The sequence below is a fragment of the Aedes aegypti genome, chromosome 3, assembly GCF_002204515.2.
Source record: "Aedes aegypti strain LVP_AGWG chromosome 3, AaegL5.0 Primary Assembly, whole genome shotgun sequence".
NCBI classification, from domain to species: domain Eukaryota; kingdom Metazoa; phylum Arthropoda; class Insecta; order Diptera; family Culicidae; genus Aedes; species Aedes aegypti.
This window is the reverse complement of record NC_035109.1, coordinates 86768228-86792214: the sequence shown is the minus strand read 5'-3', so window position 1 is coordinate 86792214 and position 23987 is coordinate 86768228. Positions and strand designations below refer to the sequence as shown.

At 39.6% G+C, this 23987-nt stretch overlaps 1 protein-coding gene across 1 annotated transcript in view; it reads right to left on the bottom strand.

Annotated features, from left to right (window-relative positions):
- Positions 1-514: 514 nt before the first annotated feature.
- LOC5564275 (dopamine D2-like receptor) overlaps positions 515-23987 on the bottom strand; it is a 754420-nt gene continuing 730947 nt past the window's right edge. Inside the window, 1 exon segment of the mRNA XM_021849536.1 lies at positions 515-819. Coding sequence (XP_021705228.1) covers positions 608-819 — 212 coding nt within the window. The 3' untranslated portion in view covers positions 515-607.

Sequence of the window (23987 nt, the reverse complement as noted above, 5' to 3'; positions counted from 1 at the left end):
TTTTTGAATGTACGTTCTACAGTCAAACCTCTACGAGTCGATATCTGAAGGGACCATCCACTCATAGAACATCGACTCATGGAGGTTTCAATATTTTTATGTACCATAACATCTCAAGGACATCCACTCGCCCGTTTCACTGTTGTAAAATTTATGAATACATGAGCATCGATATTAATTGTTTTGAAGCTTCAGAGATAGAACAGGGACCCATTCCATCTCTGAAGCTTCAAAACAGTTAATATCGATGCTCATGTCGATGCTAATCAAGCCACGTGACTATCCAATCAGAAGTTAGATCAAACGAAACTTTTATAAACAAAACCAACTAATCAATACCCAATGGCTACAACCGTTGAGTAATCATAGAAATTAAACCACAGCAAAAATATCAATGATGTCTCTCTTTTTGCCACGCAACCGTCACCATTTCCATCGCGGACCCAACCGTCCCACTGGTGATGCCTCGCGTTTCCATCCCACCGGACGACAGTTCATTCGTACCGCTAACATCCGCCCCACTCACTCCTGCAACGCCGTTGTTGCGTTTCCCTGCAGCTACCCTTGCACCCCCATTTATGTCGCCGCCCGGCACGATGCGCCGCACTCACTCGATGTTCATGATTTTTTTGAACGCCTTCCGGAACTCCGGGTTGAAGATGGTGTAGATGACCGGGTTGACGAAGCTGTTCATGTACCCGAGCCAGGTCGTCAGGATGAAGGCCGTCACGCCCGGCTGGCAGGTCATGTCCAGCTTGGTACACATCGCGTCCATGATGTTGCAGGTGAAGAACGGCACCCAGCAGATTAGGAACACACCTGGAAGGGGAAGCGGGGGAGAAGATATGGAACGGTTAGTATCAATGATCGAACGTGCTCCGGGATGACTGTTTGTAATCTTCGTTTGCTACATGGGCCGGTAATTGAATTCAGTGCAGCGGCAATTGTCAATGCTGTCCATGCGTGTAGCCAGAAGGCCATTGGTAAAAGTTTCCAAAATAACTAAATTGATACAAAGTTAAATCTAATACTTCACTTTTTCAATAAGTCGGCGTTTAGTTAGAGTGTACCAAATACAAAACTTGGAAAAAAATTGAATTATTCTGTCATTAGATGCAAAACTACCAATATCACTTTGATCAGATTTGACGAATGATGTAAACTGCTATCTCCTGCAACAAATTTACTTTAGATAATGAAATGGTTTTAACCATAACAACGAACACGATCAGCGCGCTGAGGAATTCGATAGAATGCAAGACATTCCGAGTGATTTGTAGGATTTTTTTTGGCATGCAGTGATTCTTCTTCTCATTCATCAATATAAATTCACATATATAACATAATTCGATGCATCTGATTTTGATTTCTGGTCATTTTCCATGTATGGATAGTTTTTCAGAAATCACAACAATTTTTGTGCGGACAGAGACCAAGTGTCAAAATGCAATGAACTTATTGATTATTGAATTTAATTAAGTCGAGTCCAGAGTCCGATAGAAATTGTAGTAGTTAGTTATATGGTGTCTTTATAGAATATCCTAGAATTCGCTTTTTGGACCAGTTTATTTTGGCTTGTACTCAAGATTTACAATTGGTCCATTCAAATTGAACGCATATTTAAATTTTTCTGGTCTTCAACGCCATGACCCAACAATACTTTAGTTTTCAAGCTATTGTAGTGTCACTAATTTTAGAATTTAAGGTATGGATTCTTGAGGAATTTGCTTGCTGATGTCGAATAATGTTGATAATATGTTTATCTTAAAGCTTTTATCCAAGTTTGACTATAAAAATATTAAATTATTGTTATTTTCCAAGAAGTTATTCAGTCAGACTGAACCACATCACTGAAAGGTATTCTTTGGTTCAGTCAGAGTGGACAAAGTGCACTTAGTTCATCCAACAATCGTTCTATCAGTGGTTTCGAAAATGTTTTTCCATGATTATTACTTTTCATCATATTGTTTCCAATTAACACAAAGGTAAGTGGAAATATTGAACCAAAACTTTCAAGAGTTCAAAAATTGCAAACTGGCAGACTTAAATCCCATTTTTTCAAGAGATAGATATTGTCATTCCACTACACTCTGACTTAATACCGGCCAATTGTTTACGGCATTCAACTTCCTAAAATAATTGGGTCATTCGAAAATGATTATAGTTCACCATAAATTCAAGTTGTTGGATTTTCCAGGAATTCCAGGCACTACTTCGGAGAATTCGTTCAATTATTTAAGCAACGTTTTCTCCAAAGAATTCTAAGCGATTCAACATAATACTTACTGAAGTGTTTGAGGTGTCAAAAGTTGGTCGATAAAATCTTAAAAAAAAAAACAGAATATATATCATGTTTTCAGGTTTTACTAGATTATAAAGCATTCTCTATAAATTTATAAACGAGAATTTCAACGCTTAAGTTTTTCATTCAGTTTTTATCAAAATACTCCAAGAAATATACCAAAATTCCTTTTTTTGGCATTAATTCAATCATTATATATTGATTTCTCTCTGAAACTACACTAAAAAACATTTAAAATGTGTTAAAGGAATTTCTTTAAAACCCACATGACATCTGGAGATTTTTTTTTCCGTACGGGTTTGGGCCGAAAGGTCTCAGATTTTCATGAAACTTTTCCACAGGCAGGGCTGATCAAAATATGAATAAAAAAAATTGAGAAAGATTCAGGGTCGCCTATTTTCCCGGAAAACTCAGTTGGAATTTTTTTGTTTTCCTCTGACACTACTTACTTTGAATAATCATAACTCAAGAACGAAGCATCGCAGAAACAAAGTTTTTTTTTCATGAAAATGAGAGCAAATTTTCTGAGGAATAGAAAAAAATGTTAACTGAAAAAAGTTTTCCACCAAATTTTCCACCGTTGAGAAAATTCGTAAAGAAAAGCCGGGAAAACTATGTTCTAACTCGTGAAAGATTTTCAAAGAAATATTTTTCAGAACAGAATGTTATAAATTTCAATCACTGAAATTTTTAAGATGTACTAGTTTTCAATTCCTGCGTTTGGTCATAGTTTTGTGAAAAATGCCCAGATTTCTCGTACAAGTCTTTTCGTTCGAAAATCATAACTGAAGATAAAAGCGTCACAAAAACATTTTTTTGTCAAATCGGAATCAAATTTTCTCAAAACTTTGAGATATTTTGAAATGGAATAAGTTTCCCAGGACATTTTTCACCGTTAAGGAAAATAAATAATGAAAACCCGATTAGCTATTCCAGCTTACAAACAAAGTATATTTGAAAAGAGCGCTCAATAAGATCCAATCCTAAACATTTTTTAAATACGCTCATTTTTCGTTCCCAAAATATGATCAAATATTGCCAAGATGAGCTGTTTACAAATTTATACATTTATAAGTTTATAAAGCTTATTTTCAAATTTATAAGTTTATACACAAAACTACTTAAGAACGAAACAGCATAGAAACAAAGATTTCTTCAATCATAATGTAGGCATTTTTTCCAGCTACCTGTTAGGTAACTACAAAATTGACATTCACATCAATGGGTAGACAATATGGCAATTAGGTATTTACCAATTCTGGTTTGAAGCGTTGAAATGGCTTGAGAATCATAAGTTTACCAAAAAACTAACAAAGAGCAGTGAGAAAGTGCAAGTGTTGTCAGCTGTATATTACTCGTTATTACCGAAGCTGTTGAAATGGACAAAGTTCAATACTACGAATTCTATTCTATTCGCTGGACGGCCACAAATCAGTAAAAACAAATTTACGCTCGATAAGCCATGGTCTCATGACCAAGTTTCATTCGAATGGAGTTCGGTGGATTATGGAAAAGATGAAAATCTGCATTAAGTGCATGATTCTGATTAACCAGAAACGAAAATCTTCTGGTGTTAGCAATCAAAGACAATCTTTCCGGTTGAAAAAATAGATAGTATTAAGATGAAAATGTAAGTTATATACTGAATAATTTAATAAATAAATATATATATATATAAAAAATAATAATCTTGTTTGTTCCATAGAAAAGAAAGAATCCTTTTTCAGTGTAATGAAAAATTGAGGCAGAAACAGTTTTTTTTTCAGTTTTTCTTAGCGGTGTAATTTTTCATGAAAAATATCATCCTTTCCGACTTATATTTTATTAAAACCAATCCCATATCTTTTTTTCAGATTTTTAGAAAATTTGCAATTGCTTTGATAAAAAATCTTTGTTTTTCCGATGCTTCGATTGAAATATGGGTTTTCAAAGAAAAGGCTTATACGGTCATTTTCCACAAAATTGGCCATAACTCAAAAACGAAAAAAAAGTATATTTCAAAAATTTCAGCGATTAAAGCTTATGAAATTACCTTCTCAAAAATATATTTTTGAAAGTTTGCCTCTAATTGGAACATAGTTTTTCCGGCTTTTCTTTACGAATTTTATCAACGGTGGAAAATTTTGTGGAAAACTGTTTCCAGTTAGTTTTTTTTTATTTCTGAGAAAATTCGCTTTCATTTTCATAAAAAACAACTTTGTTTCTACGATGCTTCTTTCTTGAGTTATGATTTTTCAAAGTAAGTAGTGTCAGAGGAAAATAAAAAAAATCCAACTGAGTTTTCCGGGAAAATAAGCGACTCTGAATTTTCCTCAATTTTTTTATTCATATGTTGATGAGCCCTGCCTGTGGAAAAAGTTTCATGAAAATCTGAGACCATTCGGCCCACTTTGTACGGAAATGAAAAAAATCCCCAACTCTAAAAAAAAACTTCCAATGATATTCTTCAGGCTCCCGTTGAAGATTTAAACGTAGTTTTTCCAAAAGGATTTTTTTTTCTCGAAAAATAAATGTTATGCGATTACTCCAAAAATGTCCAAAAGTTCCATGGGAAATTTCTGAAGGGACTATGTCAATCATTTTCCTACCAGCATAGTAAAATTTTTCTTAGAATGTCACCTAGAAAGTCACCGAAAAATTTCAGAGCTTTATCAGAAGTCATCTAAAATTTATTTATCTATTTTTTCAACATATCAACTATTTCAACATATGTTTTTCAGCATGAATATTTTCCAAAAATTCTGCTGAATCAGATTACTATCAAGCGAAGATCACGACGGTGTTATACAGGGGTTTTAACATTTTAAATAAAGGCTTTTTTGGTGATGGTCCAGTGGTGTAGCCAGAAGAGACCTTGAAAGCGGTAATATTGTACTTTTATACTATTATTGAGTTATTTGAAAATTTGAGTAGAAGCATTTTTTCAGTATTTATTTTGATGGTAACAAACATTATATATAGAGAATTGTAACAAACCAGTATTGTGGTCAGTAGTGGCAACCCCATAGATAGATGTAAATACCGTTTTGTTTCAAATTTTGAACATGACCCATTCCGAATAGTGGCGATTTAAGAGGTAAGGATTGATATTTTCACAACTTTTGAACGTAGAGCACTTGAACATTAAAAGTATTGATTATTTTGTGAATTAGTTCGAATAGTTTTCTTGAAAAAAAATCGCTATAAAAAGTAATGTTTTGAAGTTTGGACAAAACAGGTTTTTTCTCAGATTAATTCCTACTATTTGAAATATACAGTCGCCTCTTCACATCTTGAGAGCAGGCTTGATAATTCTCCTCAACATCATCAGAGTTCGGTAACATACTCTAGAGCAGCGTGCTGCCAGTGCCTCTTTGCGAGGGAGCCAAAAAATGCTAAGCAGCGAGGCAACGAAAAATGAGCGAGGAAGATGCAGCACAAAAAAAAACCGAGTTAAATTCCATCAAAAAAGGGTGCTCTCACAACTCCCCGAGGACTGTCTGTTCGGGCGGCAGACTCGAGAGTTCGTTTGAAGTGTGAGTGATGGTGAGCATCGCAACGAGAGAGAGAGAGAGTGTCTGAAAAAATCCTCGCATTTTTCTGCACTCTCACTCGAATCGCTTGAGGATCTGTGTTGAAAATTTTGAGTTTATTTTTTTCTCCTCAGAAAAACGGCAAAATCGCCTCCTCTTTGCCTCGCAGAGGAGTTTCTATCAAGCCTGCTTGAGAGTTGTGTGTGGCCTTTCGATTCAAGTGCATGCTGCTGTAGGGCGAGCGACGGAATCAGAACCAATCCATATTGGTTAGCTCTTTTCATGCTTTTATTTAAAATCTGTAAAATATGTATGACTGTACATTTAATCGTTACAACGGTGGGAATAAAATATGATTTTCCCACAAACTATGAATGGTTCGTCATTGTGAGTGTTGGCATGAACTCTTATTCATATATTTTTATGTTTTACATATTTTTTTTTCTTTCATAACACTAATCATTTTTTTTTATTTTTCATATGAGTAACACATGCTTTTTTCCTGAAAGCTGTAGGAATAATGCGTTGAGCTATTTGTTGAACATATTTTTTTTTTGAAAAGTTTGTTAATTTTCTGAGTAAAATTATTGTCATATTACATCACATAACAAACTAAATTCCACATTGTACATCAAATTCAAGTACATCAATGTCAATAATATCATTACAAATATTAATAAAGGTGACATAAAGGGAAAACAAATTCAAGATTTTAATTCTGTTGTTTCGGTTGATTCCAATCAGGGTCGATCGCAGTGAGTGTGTAACGTCATTTAGAACCCTATTCGTAGTTTTCGTTCTCATTGATAAAATTTGTTTGTATTTGTTATGTATACTAGAGTTCGTCGTGAATGTCGCTGACAGCATAACTTCAAGTTTAGTCCGAGCACCAACCAAACAAGACGCCACCTAGCACATTAAACAGAACTAAAGAAATATTTCTGAAATTCAAATCAATTGCGTCTTAGAGAATTGACCAGAATTTCGGGTGGAAATTGCGTTCATCTAAATTAGCTCAACCCTTTTTTAAGTCTGTATCACGATTGTTCTCTGATTATAGTGGAGTGCGTCAAAGCGAATAGATCGCAAGTTGTCGGAGTGATTTCTAAAGTTAATTAAAGTTAATTCAAGTCAGGTTTGGAGTAGTGAGTTCGATTTTAAACTAAACTCGAAAACTATCGAATTTGTCGAGTTGATTTGAGATTTTATTTGAAAGTGCCTGATAATCAGTGTGTGTCAGCTAATAAGAATTCAGGACCTCCTTGCCCAATCAACGTGGGCGGCTAATCTGGGCTAGTACAAATCGGAAGCCCTCCCTCGGATACGGCTGGGACTACAATCGGCCGCCACCAAGAGGCTGTGAGTTCCCGAGAACGCCACCGATCCGAATTGCTGTGTAACATCGGCTACCAACGTCTCGAAGCTCGTGTGACATTTCGCTCTCCAATAAGACGTCCGGCGTGAGCACCGTTCCAAAGCTCTTCACTCCACTACAAGGGGTCGCCTTTACCCCTTATGCGACGCCGACGCGCGAATCACACGTTGGCTTTACCGGTCGATGGAGTAAGTTTGACCCTCAGCAATTGGTGAGTAAGGACGTGAAGTTTTACAATCGGTGAACCGCAGGGGATAACCGACGAGGGATTGTCGCCGAGAAGAATATGGTCAGATCTGACTATAGTAAATAAGAATTGGCTCAAAGATAAAATCAAAATTGATTTAAATCGTGACGTCACAGTAGGGATTAGGCCTGCTTGAATTTAAATAAATATTTACTCGTTAAATTTAAGGCAATCGATTTGAACTCGATAAATTTGAAGTTTTATAAAATAAAGTAACTTTGGTTTGAATTTTTGATTTAAATAAACTTACTTCTAGATTAGTTAGATTACTCCACTAGTTTTTTTACGTCACGAATTGATATTTTGGCTAGATTTAAGATTGGTGTTTGGGTTCTTTTAGTGAGTAAGCATTTCCCCCATTGGCTAAATTTGGATTTATTTTTCGGTTTCGGTATTTTTTATGATTTGGAATTGGTTCTGGTTAGTTTTTGGAGACGTTTGGGTTGTTTTAGTGCGACATCGGTGCTCATTTACTAGGTGACCTGCCCTGAGAGGGTAGTTTCATGCCGGGTAATTAGAAAGAGCTAACGGTCCTTCTTATTGGAAGGTGGCGCGTAAGCCGTTTGCTTAGCGTAACAGAACAGAACGTTACAAGTGCAAGTGTTTTCATTTTTGGCATGTGTTTATTACGATTTCTGCGATTCCGCTGATGATTCGGCTGGAGCTACGCCACCCGGATGGTAGCGTACCCAGGTGTTCAGTTAGGGATCGATCAGAAGTCGAGGGCTCTGTCGCTGAGTGGATAGTGAATATTGCTGGCATTGAATTGACGTTTATGAGCGATGATTATGTGTTTTCGTTGATTTGTGTTCTCGGTACTGCGAATCAGCTAGTTTTGGATTGCTTCAAGCTTTGTAAGGAATCGTCCGGAGGTTACCGGCAACGCATGATTTCTAAGATCAATCCGGTGAGTTCGTTCCATTAGGATAAGAATCGAATTCCTGCTAAACTTTTCATTCAGATTCCAACACTACATGTTTTCCTGTGAAAACTTTTTTTTGTAGGCCTTCCGAGACTTTTTTCACGTTGTGGTCGTTTCTTGTATTTGCGTTAGTTTTTGGAGTTCGATATTTTTGCTTGCTTCAATGGGCACGGTTTTTTTTTCTACCGGTTGATATTGTTTTCTGTATTATTATTAGCTGAAAAACAGACCTGTGTTGTCCTAGGGTTTTAAGTCCAAACGCGTTTTTTTTTCTGACTATCCAAGAGTATCTAAGGGTATGCGATATGAGTATTTTCCATGGCGATACGAAACGAAACGATATGCGAAATTTTCAGAACTGATCGTAGCGAAACAATTGAACGAACAATTGAAATATTTTGTACAAACCGATACGAAATTCAATTCCTCACGAAATGTTTCGAAACGAAACGAAATTTTTCTGAATATTCCGCGAAATTTTTTGTGTAGTGATATTTTTGGTATACATACACGTAGGGTGACTTCTTATATTTTTGACAGCTTCATTCAATTTGTTAAGAAAAGGGAGTCTTTTTATAATCTATCGGGTTTAACGTATGTTTATTATATTACGTGCATCTCACTACCGAATTTCAGTCGATTTGGGTGACAAACCGGAAAGAACTAAATATGACAAATATAACTAAACTGCCGAAAATTCGCATGTTCCCCTATCTGCAATGAAAAGGAGTCGCAAATTTCTCAAAAATTTTGAGTTGAGCCCACAAGCAATTTAATTTTAGAAATGCCTAAACAATGTATTTAGAAATCATGGAGTGGTGGTGTTATTAAACTAACTACAATTGAACATGAAATAATAGTTTTCGTTTTTATAGATATTGGCCATATGTATGCTTTGTACCATGAGAGAATAGGAATGAATAGGAGTGCCTGTGAAGTCGATAAGTGCCCATGAGAACACTGAGCTGAGAAGCAGGCTCTGTCCCAGTTGGAACATAACTCCAGAAAGAAAAAAAAAAAGAAAAACGGAGGAATTGCCGGAAAAAATGCTGCAGTATTTGCTGAAGTAATAAACTAAAGTTAGTTTTAAAGAATCCATGAATTATATATGATAATTCAACCAAGATAAATTTGAAAGAACTACAAGAATTCTTGGCAGTATGCTGCGGGTCGTTGTTCTAGAGAAATATGAATTTCTCTTCAAGGCCCGTCTGGATTAGCGAAACCTCCAGATTTTCCCGCAAGATGTTAATGTAGGAATCTGCCGTCATTATTCCGTCGATTTTCACGAGGCTTCCTACTCCACTCCATGAAAAACACCCCCAGACCATCACATTTCCTCCTCCATGCTTCACCGTTCCTTGGATGTGACGCTCTGCATCACACACGAGCCCGCTGCTTTCGGTTAGACAGTTCGAGCTTCAGGAGCGCCACATCCAAGGAACGGTGACGCATGGAGGTGTGACGTGATGAAATGTGATGGTCTGGGTGTGTTTTTCATGGAGTGGAGTAGGAAGCCTCGTAAAAATTGACGGAATAATGACGGCAGATTCCTACATTAACATCTTGCGGGAAAATCTGGAGGTTTCGCTGATCCAGACGGGCCTTGAAGAGAAATTCATATTTCTCTAGAACAACGACCCGAAGCATACTGGAAAGAAGACCAAGTCTTTTTTCCGGTCTTGTCGGATTAAACCGCTGGAATGGCCTCCACAAAGCCCAGACCTCAACCCCATCGAGAATTTGTGGGCAATTCTCGATGCCAGGGTTGACAAAACTGGTTTTACCAACAAAAATAATTATTTTGAAGCCTTGGAGCGCGCCTGGGAAGAACTAGATCCACAACACCTACAAAACCTGGTGAAAAGCATGCCGAAGAGCCTCCAGCAAGTCCTTAAGGCCAAAGGAGAACACATTAACTATTAAATTGCTTTTTATTTTTCTTAAATCATCTTTTCTGGGGCCAAGAAGGAAGTGGGCACTTATTTTTGTCACTGCTTATTTTTCAATACCAATTGATTTTCTTTTTCTTTGAGTAATTTTTTTTATCTAAATTTCATAAGTGCAACTTTGAAAGAGCATCAAAAATAAAATATCACAAAAGATTTAGGTGTGTTAACTTTAATCTAAACCAATTTGGTGAGAGAAATTCGAAAACTGGTAAGGTGGGCACTTTATTTTGCCTATCAGTGTATATACCACACGCGCGCAGGTTCAGGAGCACAAATCTAAAAAACAGACAGTAGTTTTATGATTGCTGTTATAGATTTATATAACGAATTCAGTGAATATATCATGGATTGCATTAACCATAGGTGGCTCCCAGAACCTATCCTTATCCTTTAACTGTGGAGATGCAGAATCCCAAGCTCCATTCATTAAAACTCTGTTCAATTTCGATTATTCTGGTCAATCACGGAGTAGCAACTACGAATTTTACGGTCATCTGTGCTCATGCTCATGCTTAACATTGAGGACTCTTGACCCACGATAATATCGCTAACTGGTTTTTTTACATTTCTGTGGGTGATATACTACAAAGGAGTAGAAGCGTGTGCTATGCCGTTACTGTTCGAAACTAAACTCGAAATTTCGCGAAATTCCGTTTTATTCCGTTTGTTTTCAATTTTCCGCGGAAATATTTTTACAATTTTGCGAAACGAAACGAAATCGTGAAATAAAAATTCCGTTTGTATGAGTTCCGTGGAATTCCGCGGAATTTCGTTTCGAAGCGTGTTTGACGGTATCATTCGGTATTTCGCATACCGTAAAACGGGGTAACTTTGATAATGCGGGTAACTTTGATAGTGCGAGACCCACAACATATTAAACGAAATAACGAAGTTTCTGTAAATCAGTTAAGCAAAACAAATGCAAAAGTAAAGAGTATTAGTATGACACTTCGCGTCAAAGTTATTTTCATTGGAATCAAGTGCATTTGAGGCTTTTTATACGAATATTAAAAATTGACACAATTTTATCATTTTCGAAACGCTTACAAACAATCTGTTCTACGATCACTATTTGACGTAGTTTTGAATATTTGGCCACTTATCTTTGACAGCCTAGTTATCATAGAACTTGAATACGGTCTCAAATCTCTTAGCGAATAGCATTTTCACAAACTGGGACCATTTTTGTAATCTAAGTCAGAAAACCAACTTTCGATTATATGAAAAATTATATATCCATTCATAATAAATCTTTTGGAAATCTATCAACTGCTATCGATAGCTAGGATGCCAGTACTTGTTTTAAAAATTTTAATTAATTTTAATTTTAATTTTAAATTATTATTCTTTGAAACAGCATGCATAAATATTCAAGTTTTCTTCGAAAAAACTATCAAAGTTATCCCGTTTTACGGTACCCTTAAGAGTACCGTACTGGCTGATTTTTATTTTTTAACAGCGGCTTTATATTTTCATGTCTTACGCATTTTTTTTAACTCGATGACCCTTGAGGGATCGGGTTTGCTTTTTACTGGCTATTGAGCAAAAGCAAATACCACAGCATACATAAACTATTGTTTTCTCTTTTGATTGCCGGCATTCAAAAGATTAAGTTTAAAAGACTTGATCAACAAATGCTCACGCTCTATCGCCAGCTTTTCAGGCGAATCCTGACCATATACCTCTCCCAATCACCAACTCCGTAGCACTTATGAGGGTGTCGCTGAGTCGGTGGCCTTTCATTAAGTAAGTGCTACATGAACAGATCGTTCCCCTATCCTAAGTTACGGCAAAAATGGGCGTGGCTGGGAATAGCGATATTCATGCTTTTAATATTATTGTTTATGATTAGAACAAGGTAACCCTGCCTTGTTCCTGAAAGCAGTCTGGATGAGATTACTAAAAGAAAACAAAGAAACATGAACATTGCTAGTATCCAATCTACGAAGTATACCGTAACTACGCTAACGCTAACGCTATTCCAATTAGAGTTACATGTTTCTCAGGAGCACAGAAATGTACTGACGAGCTTCCAACCAAACCGTCTCTCAGCTCAACGGAATCCTAGTGTGCTGCGCTAGACGGAGGCTCACGAAAATTCTAAAAGCGCGCGCTAGGTGATGTGCTCTCGGGGAGACTCGTCTCATGCGCTGCTCGGCGCTACGGCTCGCCATCGGTATCTAAGTTGTAAAACAACTGCTTAGTAACGAAGAGCCTCTACAACTATTTTCGCCTCATTATGCAGGTGTCTAGATGGTGTACATAATACGATCGAAGACTCGCGATCCAAGAGTTACGATTTCGGCCCTCGTTGAAAACTTTTGTAATCACTTCAATTATTGCGCTGAATTTTAAACAGCACATGTGACGGAGCGCATGAGACCGCAGTGAGACACATCTCAAGAAAAATGAGGCACACCAAAAAAAAGGTCTCACAATGCACAGAGCGCCCGTGCGCTTACAAGAAATGAGGCTCCTGCACCTAAGGCTACAGCACGTGCACAGTAACTCTAATTCCAATCAGGGTCGGTCACAGGAAGTCCACAAATGAAAACCTCCTCCACCCGCCTCCAATCGTTGAGATTCTTCGTTGCACCAATGCCCATGCCTCCGTGACTCGTTGGCACTCGCTGTGTGTGTGAATAACCGTCTCTACTCGAGCCCCACAGTGCACGCAGTTTTCTCCGTCAGTCCGTCCAAGTTTGTTCATAAGTCTTCTCGTTTCTATTTTCTCGTTGACGATCATGAACAGCTCACTTCTTGTCTTAGTTGAAATCTTGGAGTCATTGATGTTTTGCCATATCCTATCCTTTTTCAATCGTGCCTAGGGTTGTTCTCTTCTACCTTTCGGTTCGGTTGCTTGAAGATAAAACTGGAGAATGCTACCAGCGGAAGGATTTTGTTGGATATTCTGGGGATGTATCCTAGTTGATGATGCAGTAGCCTCAAGCACTGGAGCTAAGCTGGAATGGTTACAGGGGTCATGTTGTTTCCATCATTGAACGATTTGTGGAACGGCATGCAATTGAACTCCTGTAAGTGTCTATTCACTAAGAGGGCTTTACATTTGATAGCTGGCAGTTGTAGTTTGAGTCCTCCTTCTTATAGATTCCTAGCCAACTGCTGCATAGGGACACGAGCTGGAACTCTGCTCCAGAGAAATGTCCCCATTGTGGCCGTCATCTTTGCAGTATCAACGCTTTATGGTGGCAATATTAGCCAAATCTTAGAAGTGATGAAAGTATTCAACACTAAAACCTTTTGGTTGAGATTAAGGCAACAAAGTGAGTTTAACCACGTTAGCCGAGCAAAATTGTTTATAACTGCATCCCAGTTCAGTTTGATCATGACGAGTATTGAATTTGCAAAGATCACCCCAAGTATTTTGATTTTTACTTCGGTGTTTAGTCATGGAACGACTAATGTCCCTTGATCGATGAAGCCCACATCTATTGACGTTGTTTTCATCATGTTCAACTTTGCCCCAGCTGCACGTTTGAAGCAGAGGAAAAGGCGTCTCATTCGCTCAATTTCTTGTGTCGATGTAACTATCACAGTGATGTCATCAGCATAGGCCATTCGCGATGACGAAGGCAATTACCACAGTTGACCTTATGCGTGAAGCTCCGATTCCTTTACATGGAAAAGTATAGGAAGTCAATTTTCAAATGCTTCTAAAAAATTCAAAACATAATTTAATTAAATTCTGTTAAGTGTACGTGGTTAGATTTATGATAAGCTATAGAACCCGCAGATTATTGAGGGAAAAAAACAAAATCAAAATAATGCGTCTATAATGTAGCCCACCAAAAGTCTATCAACATGTACTGAAAAGATTTTAAATAGCTATTGTAATTTATTTTAAATAAGCATTTGAAATTTCACTTCCTATACATTGCCGGGTAAAATTTTCGACGCTTCACGCATAGAGTAAACTTTTTTTCAGATGGTAGCCCCGTACCTTCGTTAGAGCGTATTCGATCAGTATCGCAGACGAGTTATAGTTATCACAGCAGTGAATGCAAGTAGGTCACGAATAAACACATCGATAACGGATACCCTTGTCGTTGTGTAGGAAAAGTTTGTGATTGTCTCCCGTTGATCAGTATTCGAGACGAAGAACGTTCTGCAATAGCGTTTAGTATTTTTTATCATCTGCCTATTTAGACCAAGAGAAGTCATCGTGCGTGATAGGATTCTCCGAGAGACACGGTCAAAAGCTTGCTCCAAATCAAATGAGATGAGTTTCCCAGGCTGTTTACGGCGAATCAGGTTAGCGATTCTATTTTTGATAGCGAGAGTCACTTGAAAAATGTTTTTGTCAGAGCACCTTTTTCCTTAACTAGTAATAATCCATGCTACCATTTGCCGCACCATGCCGTTCTCCGAGAAGAAAGCACGACCATCAAACTTCGCGTCGTTTTTGATGCGTCGTGTTAAACCAGTCGAGGGCCATCTCTAAATGACGCTCTCATGGTGGGCCCAATTGTCCAAGAGGAACTGAGGTCCATTATCAAGCGTGCTAGAACTCATCCAATTATGCTGATTGCTGATATAAAACAGATGTTTCGTCAGATCCTGATTGACGAAAATGACACTCCCTTGCAACGAATTGTATGGCGAACTACTCCTGATCTACCTCTAGACACGTACGTCTCAAAACAGTTACCTACGGAACTGCAGGCGCACCGTTTTTGGCCACTAGAGTGCTGCACAAGCTGGCTGACGATGAACACGAAAGTTTCCCAATGGCTACCGAAGTACTGCGAAAAGATTTCTACGTAGATGACCTTTTTTCTGGAGCAGACAGCGTGGAAGAAGCGATTGAACTACGAGATCAGCTCGACACACTGCTTTCCAAGGGAGAATTTGTTCTAAGAAAATGGGCTTCCAATATTCCAGCAGTTCTCCATGGTGTTTCATCTGATAATCGAGAACTTCAATCGTCTGTTGATTTCGATGCTGACCAGTGCATAAAAACGCTTGGTTTGCATTGGGAACCTTCTACCGACTACCTCCGCTATCGAATCAGCTTCCCTTCCACCACGACAGAAGATGCTATCACCAAACGATCCGTTCTCTCTAAAATTGCACGACTCTTCGATCCAATTGGACTAGTTGGTCCAGTAGTTACACCAGCTAAACTGTTCATGCAAGAACTTTGATTGCTCAAACACGAAAACGGTGAATCCTGGGCAGGGATGAGGAAGTACCTGGAACAGTCAAGGAGCGTTGGCTGGTCTACTGTGAGCAACTACCTCGACTAAATGAATTGCGGATAGAACGGTGGGTTCTCTGCCCAACACCGTCCTCGATTCAACTCCACCTTTTTTCGGACGCCTCAAAACTTGCATACGGAGCTTGCTGTTATATCCGTTCCGCTAACAGTACTGCTACTGTCAAGGTCGCCTTGTTGACAGCCAGGTCCAGAGTTGCACCTATAAAGCAAAAAAGCATACCCCGGCTGGAGTTGTGTGGAGCTCTTCTGGCAACTGAATTTTTTCAAAAGGTTTCCACCTCTTCGAAGCGCTTCGACGAAGTCTAATTTTGGATCGACTAAACAATTGTTCTCTGCTGGTTGAAGGCAACACCTACCACATGGACAACCTTTGTCGCCGAACGCGTTACTCAACGACGAATTGTGGTGGCGTGGTCCTCCGTGGCTACATTTCGAACCTTCGTCATGGCCTAAACAACCTGTTCCAAATGTATTGAATGAAACTGAATTCTTTGAAACTCAAGAACAGCCGGTTTCAGTCTCTGCAACAACTATAGAGTCCTCCTTCGTCGACGATTTAGTGGCGAAGTTCTCCAATTACCATAAACTTCTGCGTGTTGTCGCATATTGTCGTCGGTTCCTACGAAGGTGCAAGCCATCTTCGTTGACCAGTCAACTCTTTCTGAGTTCAACCGAAATCCAAGAAGCCAAAGCTGTCATAATTCGACTGGTTCAGCAGCAGTTCCACAAGGAAGAATGGAAGGCATTAGAAAAATCACGACCAATTTCGCCCGCATAAATCAAGCTTCCCAACCTTTCGACAGTAAACACCAAATCAGTTTTGCCTGCCAAACATGCCCTGTCATCCCTCTTGCTTCGTACTCTACATCAAAAGCACCTACATGCAGCGCCCCAGCTCCTGCTGAATATCCTACGCCTGCGATACTGGATCGCAGAGGCCAGAAATCTGGCAGAATACATCGTCCACAACTGCGTAATCTGCACTAGACTGGGGTCCAATTTCTCTACAGCCACCACATCGCCGCGCCGGCCCTAGAAAAGCATTTGTGGCGGTGTTTGTATGCTTTGCAACTCGAGCAGTTCACCTGGAGTTAGTGCTCGATTTGACTACAGCGAAGTTCCTGCATGCACTGAGACGCTTCGTGTCACGGCGAGGACTCTGCTACGAAATCTACTCCGATAATGGTAGAAACTTTCTTGGCGCAGCTAACGCGCTGCGTAAGCTGATTCAAAGCAATGAGCACCACAACGCAATTGCCAACGAATGCGCCTCCAACAATATTCGCTGGCAATTCAACCCCCCAAAAGCATCGAACTGTGGGGGCCTATGGGAGGCAGCAATTTATTCCGCACAAAAGCACTTCGTACGGGTTCTTGGTACAAGCACCCTGGCCCACGACGACATGAAGACGATTTTGTCACAAATCGAGTGCTGCTTGAACTCACGCCCTATTACACCTCTAACTGACGATCCAACAGATTACGAAGTGCTTACTCCGGGCCACTTTTTGATCGGGTCCTCTCTCAAGGCTATTCCGGACATCGATGTCTCTGACGTTCCCTGCAATCAACTAAATGGCAGCAAGTCCAGAAAATGTTTCAAACTATCTGGAGAAGATGGCATTTGGAATATTTCACCACCAGCGAGTGACCAATCGATTAAGTTTTCAGCTAAACGGATGTTTGGTTCTCCAGATCCGTGCTCTTGAAAAGTTGAGGTTTGGCTTTGATTGATCTTCACCTTAAGGAAGCCAGATTCTACTCCCGCACGTGACGACTCTACAACCTGATCTCAACTTAATCCACGTCAGAGAATACCTAGTATTGGACGATCGGTGGGCTCCCTGAAGACCTCTCCTTCGGGGGTAAGTCTCACCCAACCAACGTAACTCCTAACGCAACCGCACCATCATTTCAATGAACCTGCAAGAATCTTCACACCGCCGCGACCGGTGGGCTCCCCGGAAGATTCCCATCCAACAACAAAGTCATCAATCGCAACCACGCCAACGATCCTTTCTCTTTTTCTCGGCTGCAGAAGACGTCGACCCAGCAAAGGTGCACATACCCCTTTTTTAAATTGTTTTTATCATCCTACGTTGGAAACCCACAATGGTGATACCCCATGGTTGGGCTCAAAGGCTGGCCCCTCTGACCATCCTTCTTTACTCATTTTTCGTGGGATTCCCATCTGGCATTCCCAGTCAGGTGAAGAACTAGCCATACGTCAATGTGCTAAAATTCACCTCAATAAAGAAAAAAAAATAATTGTTCGACCAAATGGAAGGTCTGTTCTGCTCCTGGGAAACTCCAACGCTTACCACATTGCATGGAAATCGCACCAATCAAGCGCGCTTGGGCGATTCATAGCCGAAACAACCTTGATGAAGCAAATGGTGATCTTGAACGATGGCTCAGCTACTTGGATCGACCCGCCTTCGAGCAACACTTCAGCGGTCGATGTGACCATTAGAGTGATGCAAATTTTGAAATGTTTGCTCCCCTATGCTTAAACGATTAAATTATGGTAAATAGGATCCTCCCAAAGTTTGAAGTGATTTGGAAGAAATTTGACTGTGCACACGCCATTTGAAGTTTATATGGAGATTACTATGGAAAACGCCAATCTTTTGTGTTAAGCCCTCTATCTCTTCGTCATAATATTTTATGGAAAAGTGAACAAATTCTTCTAATGTGAAATCCTCCCAGCTACAACTTTGCCGAAGATTACTTTTTAATTGGACCTCAGGATAAATTGTTATTCATCATCATAAAGTTAGTTTGCATGTAGCATGCTTCTCCAACTGTTCGGCAGGCAACAGTGGTGCTCCTGGCGGGAAGAATAGATCAAAGTAATCCAGGCTACTATGTTCTACAGCAAAAAAAGCAGTGTTGCTCTGAAAGTAATTGAATGATCATATCAGCATGATTAAGACTTTGTTGTCAATAATAACAAATTATCCTTACGTCCCATCGAAATGTGGTCTTCGGCAAAGTTGTAGCTGGGATGTTTTCACATGAGATGAGTGTGTTCACTTTTCCATAAATTATTTTGACGAGCTGTTAGGGGACTGAACACAAAAGGTTTGCCTTTTTCATAGTAATTTCCATATAAACTTCAAATAGCGTGTGCACAACCAAATTTCTTCGAATCACTTCAAATTTTGGGAGGATCATTTTCATCATAATTGACATCGTTTAAACATAGGGGAGCAAAAACTTCAAAATTTGCATCACTCTAATGACCATCTGCTTGAAGAGTCTGGCTCGGAGGTTCACCTGGCAAACCTTATCAGACACATACAACAGTGATTACTTCCCAATGTATCCATACTTGGGTGGTCAAATCACCAAACAACGCGACGGAAATGGCTGTACAATCCAACTGGTTTGGAATTAGGAAGGTACGTTTAGGAAGGTTCACATCCAGCGGGCTAGTGGCCGAATCGGACCGCAAGCGGTACCGTGGTGGTGCTTCGAGACAAAGGCGGCAAATTGTTGGCGACGAAAGTGTCTTCGCTCGCTTCGACGTCTACAGCAGGTCAACCCAGATCAACCCGAAGCGTGGACGGAATTCCAAGCAGCAAAAGCGTAGGTACGAAAGGCGAAGAAGCGACGGAGCAATAACCGTTCGAAAACTCCAAGGGCACGTTGATCCTCTGCACGTAGGGTCCATGTTTCGTGAACGGCTAACGCACTGCGTGAAAATCAGCAGAGGCGCTCAGTTGTTTTCATGAGCTTTCCGGGAAAGCTGCTCTCGTCCATGATTTTCCATAGCTATACGCGGTCGATACTATCGTATGCCGCCTTGAAATCGATAAAAAGGTGATGCCTTGGGATCTGATATTCACGACATTTTTGGAGGATTTGTCGTACAATAAAGATCTGGTCCGTTGTCGATCGGCCGTCAACGAAGCCGGCTTGATATCTCTCTACACGAATTCGTTTACTACAGGTGACAGACGGAAATGATCTGGGTTAATACGTTGCAGGCCGCATTTAGAATGGTGATCGCTGAAAAGTTCTCACAATCTAACTTGTCGCCTTTCTTGTAGATGGGGCATATTACTCCTCTGTTCTGTTTCCCAGATTGTGCCTATCAGCCGGTGCAGACAAATGGCCAGCCTCTCCGGGCCTTCTTTATGAGTTCAGCTCCGATACCATCCTTACCAGCAGCTTGCTCGGAGTTCGTCGGAGATGCTGGAAGCAGCATCCACCTTTCGATCACCTCACGCTCGTCCGTCAAAATGCTCCCATCCTTATCCCTGCACATCTCGGCTCGCGGCACGAAGCCGTTGCGGGATGCGCTGAGCTTCTGATAGAACTTACGTGTTTCTTGAGACCGGCACAGCTGTTCTATCTTCTCACACTCCGTCTCCTCCAGGCGGAAAACATGACCAGTTAAAGTAAAAGCAAAATTTATGAATGAAATTTCGGAATCTGTCACCTCCCACTGATGCCAAACCTTGCTTTGCACTTGACACTGTCCATCCCGATCGACAATCTAACTAATGCGAAATGTTCATTTCGTTTGTCAAACAACAAATCACAAAATTTAATCGAGCTGCAGTTGTTTGGTTCATTAGAGCGCAACGTCGGAAATAATGGTATTTCTAAATAAAACTTTCACATGATGTGATTCAGTTTTCGGTAAACAACAGCCGGCACCGAAGCGCATGGGATAATATGCATAAATCCGAATAAAAGTTTTCCTTTGCAATTTAACGTTCTCGTTTTAGCGTTGTTGTATCAACAGCAGTAAGCAGCGCTCAAAATGGCATTCCGCAGTTTGCAGTATGGCTGCGGAACTTATATTACAGTTTCTAGCGCTGATCAGGGGCGTTTCCAGTTATTGCAGGTTTTACCGAAGAATTGTGTACCTGTCCAGTAGTGCAGCATCATCAAGTGCCAGTTTCAACACCCAGTTGGTAACCCCTGTGGAAACTGGCCATGCTATCAGAATTCAGAATGCAGCCTACAAACAAAGCATCACAAAAAATTGCACCCCAGATTTCAGCTCCAGTTGTACAATTGAAAACTGTCAGCAAGAAAAACCAAGCTTAGCACTAGGGTGCGGCTTATTTTTTGAAAGTTCTCGAAAACAAAAGTTCTAAAACAACATGAATATTTGCCTTAAAGTAGCTTGTGGTACATCCAGGGTTGGGAAAAAGTATGAAATTCATTCTACAGTAGCCAAACAAAGCCAATCGCAGTCAGCGAAGCCAGTGAAACTCACGCCTATCGCTGCTGTAGGCAAAGAGCCTTGCAAATTGCAAAACATCCGTTGCTAAGGGCAACCCAAAATTACTGTAGAAAAATGTTCTATTTCTCGCTGCATTTCCCTCAACTATGGTACTGGGAAAGCCTCGTGATTTTCGCGAAATTCAAGCCTACTACTATTACCGTTCCCAGCACTGGGTACATCTATATCTGAATGTTTTAACTCAAATTATGAGGTTTCTCTTTCTATTTATTAAAGTTAAAAATAAAAATACAAACTTAAGTTTTTTTGAAACATGTCTATAAATTGGAATCACACCCTACTCAACACTGGGACCATAAAAAAAAACTTTTCACCAACGATTTCACTTTAGCATACAGAAATGCACTCCACGGATCGAGCAGCAAACCGAGCAACTATCATCATCACGCAGAGCAGTCACTGTTCACTGTGTGATGCCCGGTCCTATTTGTCTTTCATGGCTAGGAGAATAGGATGGAGTCCTGGGAAAAGGGGGTGGGGCGGAGGGCCCAGATGGAATTTATTTTTATAATCCACTCATCTTTCTCGTTCATCCACATGCAGCCGCGAACGCGAAATGTTCTGCAACAAAACAGCAAACTATCATCTGTTGCCGGATCGTAAAAAAGCGGGAGAGAAAAAAGAATTCACATCCCCGGAGGCGTCGATACCCCTAGAAGAGGGGTAAAAGAGGGGGCTTCAGTGGGGCATAACGGTGGAAAATATGTAAACCAGAAACATGAACCAGACTTCCCGCCGCAACCTGTTACAAAGTGGAGCCCGCTAGAGGGAGTTGTTTGCATTTTGAATATCATCGTAATTTCAGACGATCAAAATTGGGAAAAGTTTTCTTCGCAATGAAAAATTTACGCTCAGTCGGTTGCAATTGATATGCAGGGGCGCAAGTGATGGCTTGGGAATGGTTTCGTAACTATAGGGACAGAGAGACAAATTATTTCAACTTCATCAGTGAAGTTTAGCTGGAGGACAATCGCAAATTATTCATAATGTTAAATATAATTCAAAAGTTTTAATTTTCGAACTAATTTAAACAAAGTAAAATTGAAATCCGATTTGCATTGGATTAGGATTTTGGATTGGATTTGGATTAGGATTTGGATGGATTTGGATTGGATTTGGAATTGGATTTGGATTGGATTTGGATTGGATTTGGATTGGATTTGGATTGGATTTGGATTGGATTTGGATTGGAATTTGGATTGGATTTGGATTGGATTGGAATTGGATTTGGAATTGGATTGATTGGATTTGGATTGGATTTGGATTGGATTTGGATTGGATTGGATTGATTTGGATTGGAATTTGGATTGGATTTGGATTGGATTTGGATTGGATTTGGATTGGATTTGGATTTGGATTGGATTGGATTGGATTTGGATTGGATTTGCGGATTGGATTTGGATTGGATTTGGATTGGGATTTGGGATTGGATTTGGATTGGATTTGGATTGGATTTGGATTGGATTTGGATCTGGATTTGGATTGGATTTGGATTGGATTTTGGATTGGATTTGGATTGGATTGGATTGGGATTTGGGATTGGATTGGATTGGATTTGGGATTGGATTTGGATTGGATTAGGATGGATTTTGGATTGGATTTGGATGGTTGGATTTGGATGGGATTGGATTGGATTTGGATTGGTTGGATTTGGATTGGCATCTGGATTTGGATTTGGGATTGGATTGGATTGGATTTGGATTGGATTTGGATTGGATTGGATTGGATTGGATTGGTTAGGATTGGATTTGGATTGGATTTGGATTGATTTGGAATTGGATTTGGATTGGATTTGGATTGGATTTGGATTGGATTGGATTGGATTTGGATTGATTGATTGGATTTGGATTGGATTTGGATTGGATTTGGATTGGATTTGGATTGGATTGGATTGATTGGAATTTGGGATTTGGATTGGATTGGAATTGGATTTGGATTGGATTTGGATTGGATTTTGGATTGGATTTGGATTGGATTTGGATTGGATTTGGATTGGATTTGGATTGGATTTGGATTGGATTTGATTGGATTTGGATGGGATTGGATTGGATTTGGATTGGATTTGGATTGGATTTGGATGGATTTTGGATTGGAATTTGGATTGGATTTTGGATTGGATTTTGGATTGGATTTGGATTGGATTTGATTGGATTTGGATTGGATTTGGATTGATTTGGATTGGATTTGGATTGGATTTGGATTTGGATTTTGGATTGGATTTTGGATTGGATTTTGGATTGGATTTGGATTGGATTTGGATTGGATTTGGATTTGGATTTGATTGGATTTGGATTGGATTTGGATTGATTTTGGATTGGATTTGATTGGATTTGGATTGGATTTGGATTGGATTTGGATTGGATTTGGATTGGATTTGATTGGATTTGGATTTTGGATTGGATTGGTTGGATTGGATTTTTGGATTGGATTTGGATTGGATTGGATTGGATTTGGATTGGATTTGGATTGGATTTGGATTGGATTTGGATGGTTTGGATTGGATTGGATTGGATTGGATTGAGATTTGGATTGGATTTGGATTGGATTTGGATTGGATTTGGATTGGATTTGATTGGATTTGGATGGATTTGGATTGGATTTGGATTGGATTTGGATTGGATTGGATTGGATTTGGATTGATTTTGGATTGGATTGATTGGATTTGGATTGGATTTGGATTTGGATTGGATTGGATTTGGATTGGATTTGGATTGGATTTGGATTGGATTTTGGATTGGATTTGGATTGGATTTGGATTGGATTTGGATTGGATTTGGATTGGATTTGGATTGGATTTGGATTGGATTTGGATTGGATTTGGATTGGATTTGGGATTGGATTTGGATTGGATTTGGATTGGATTTGGATTGGATTTGGATTGGATTTGGATTGGATTGGATTGGATTTGGATTGGATTTGGATTGGATTTGGATTGGATTTGGATTGGATTTGGATTGGATTTGGATTGGATTTGGATTGGATTTGATGGATTTGGATTGGATTGGATTGGATTTGGATTGGATTTGGATTGGATTTGGATTGGATTTGGATTGGATTTGGATTGGATTTGGATTGGATTTGGATTGGATTTGGATTGGATTTGGATTGGATTTGGATTGGATTTGGATGATTTGGATGGATTTGGATTGGATTTGGATTGGATTGGATTGGATTT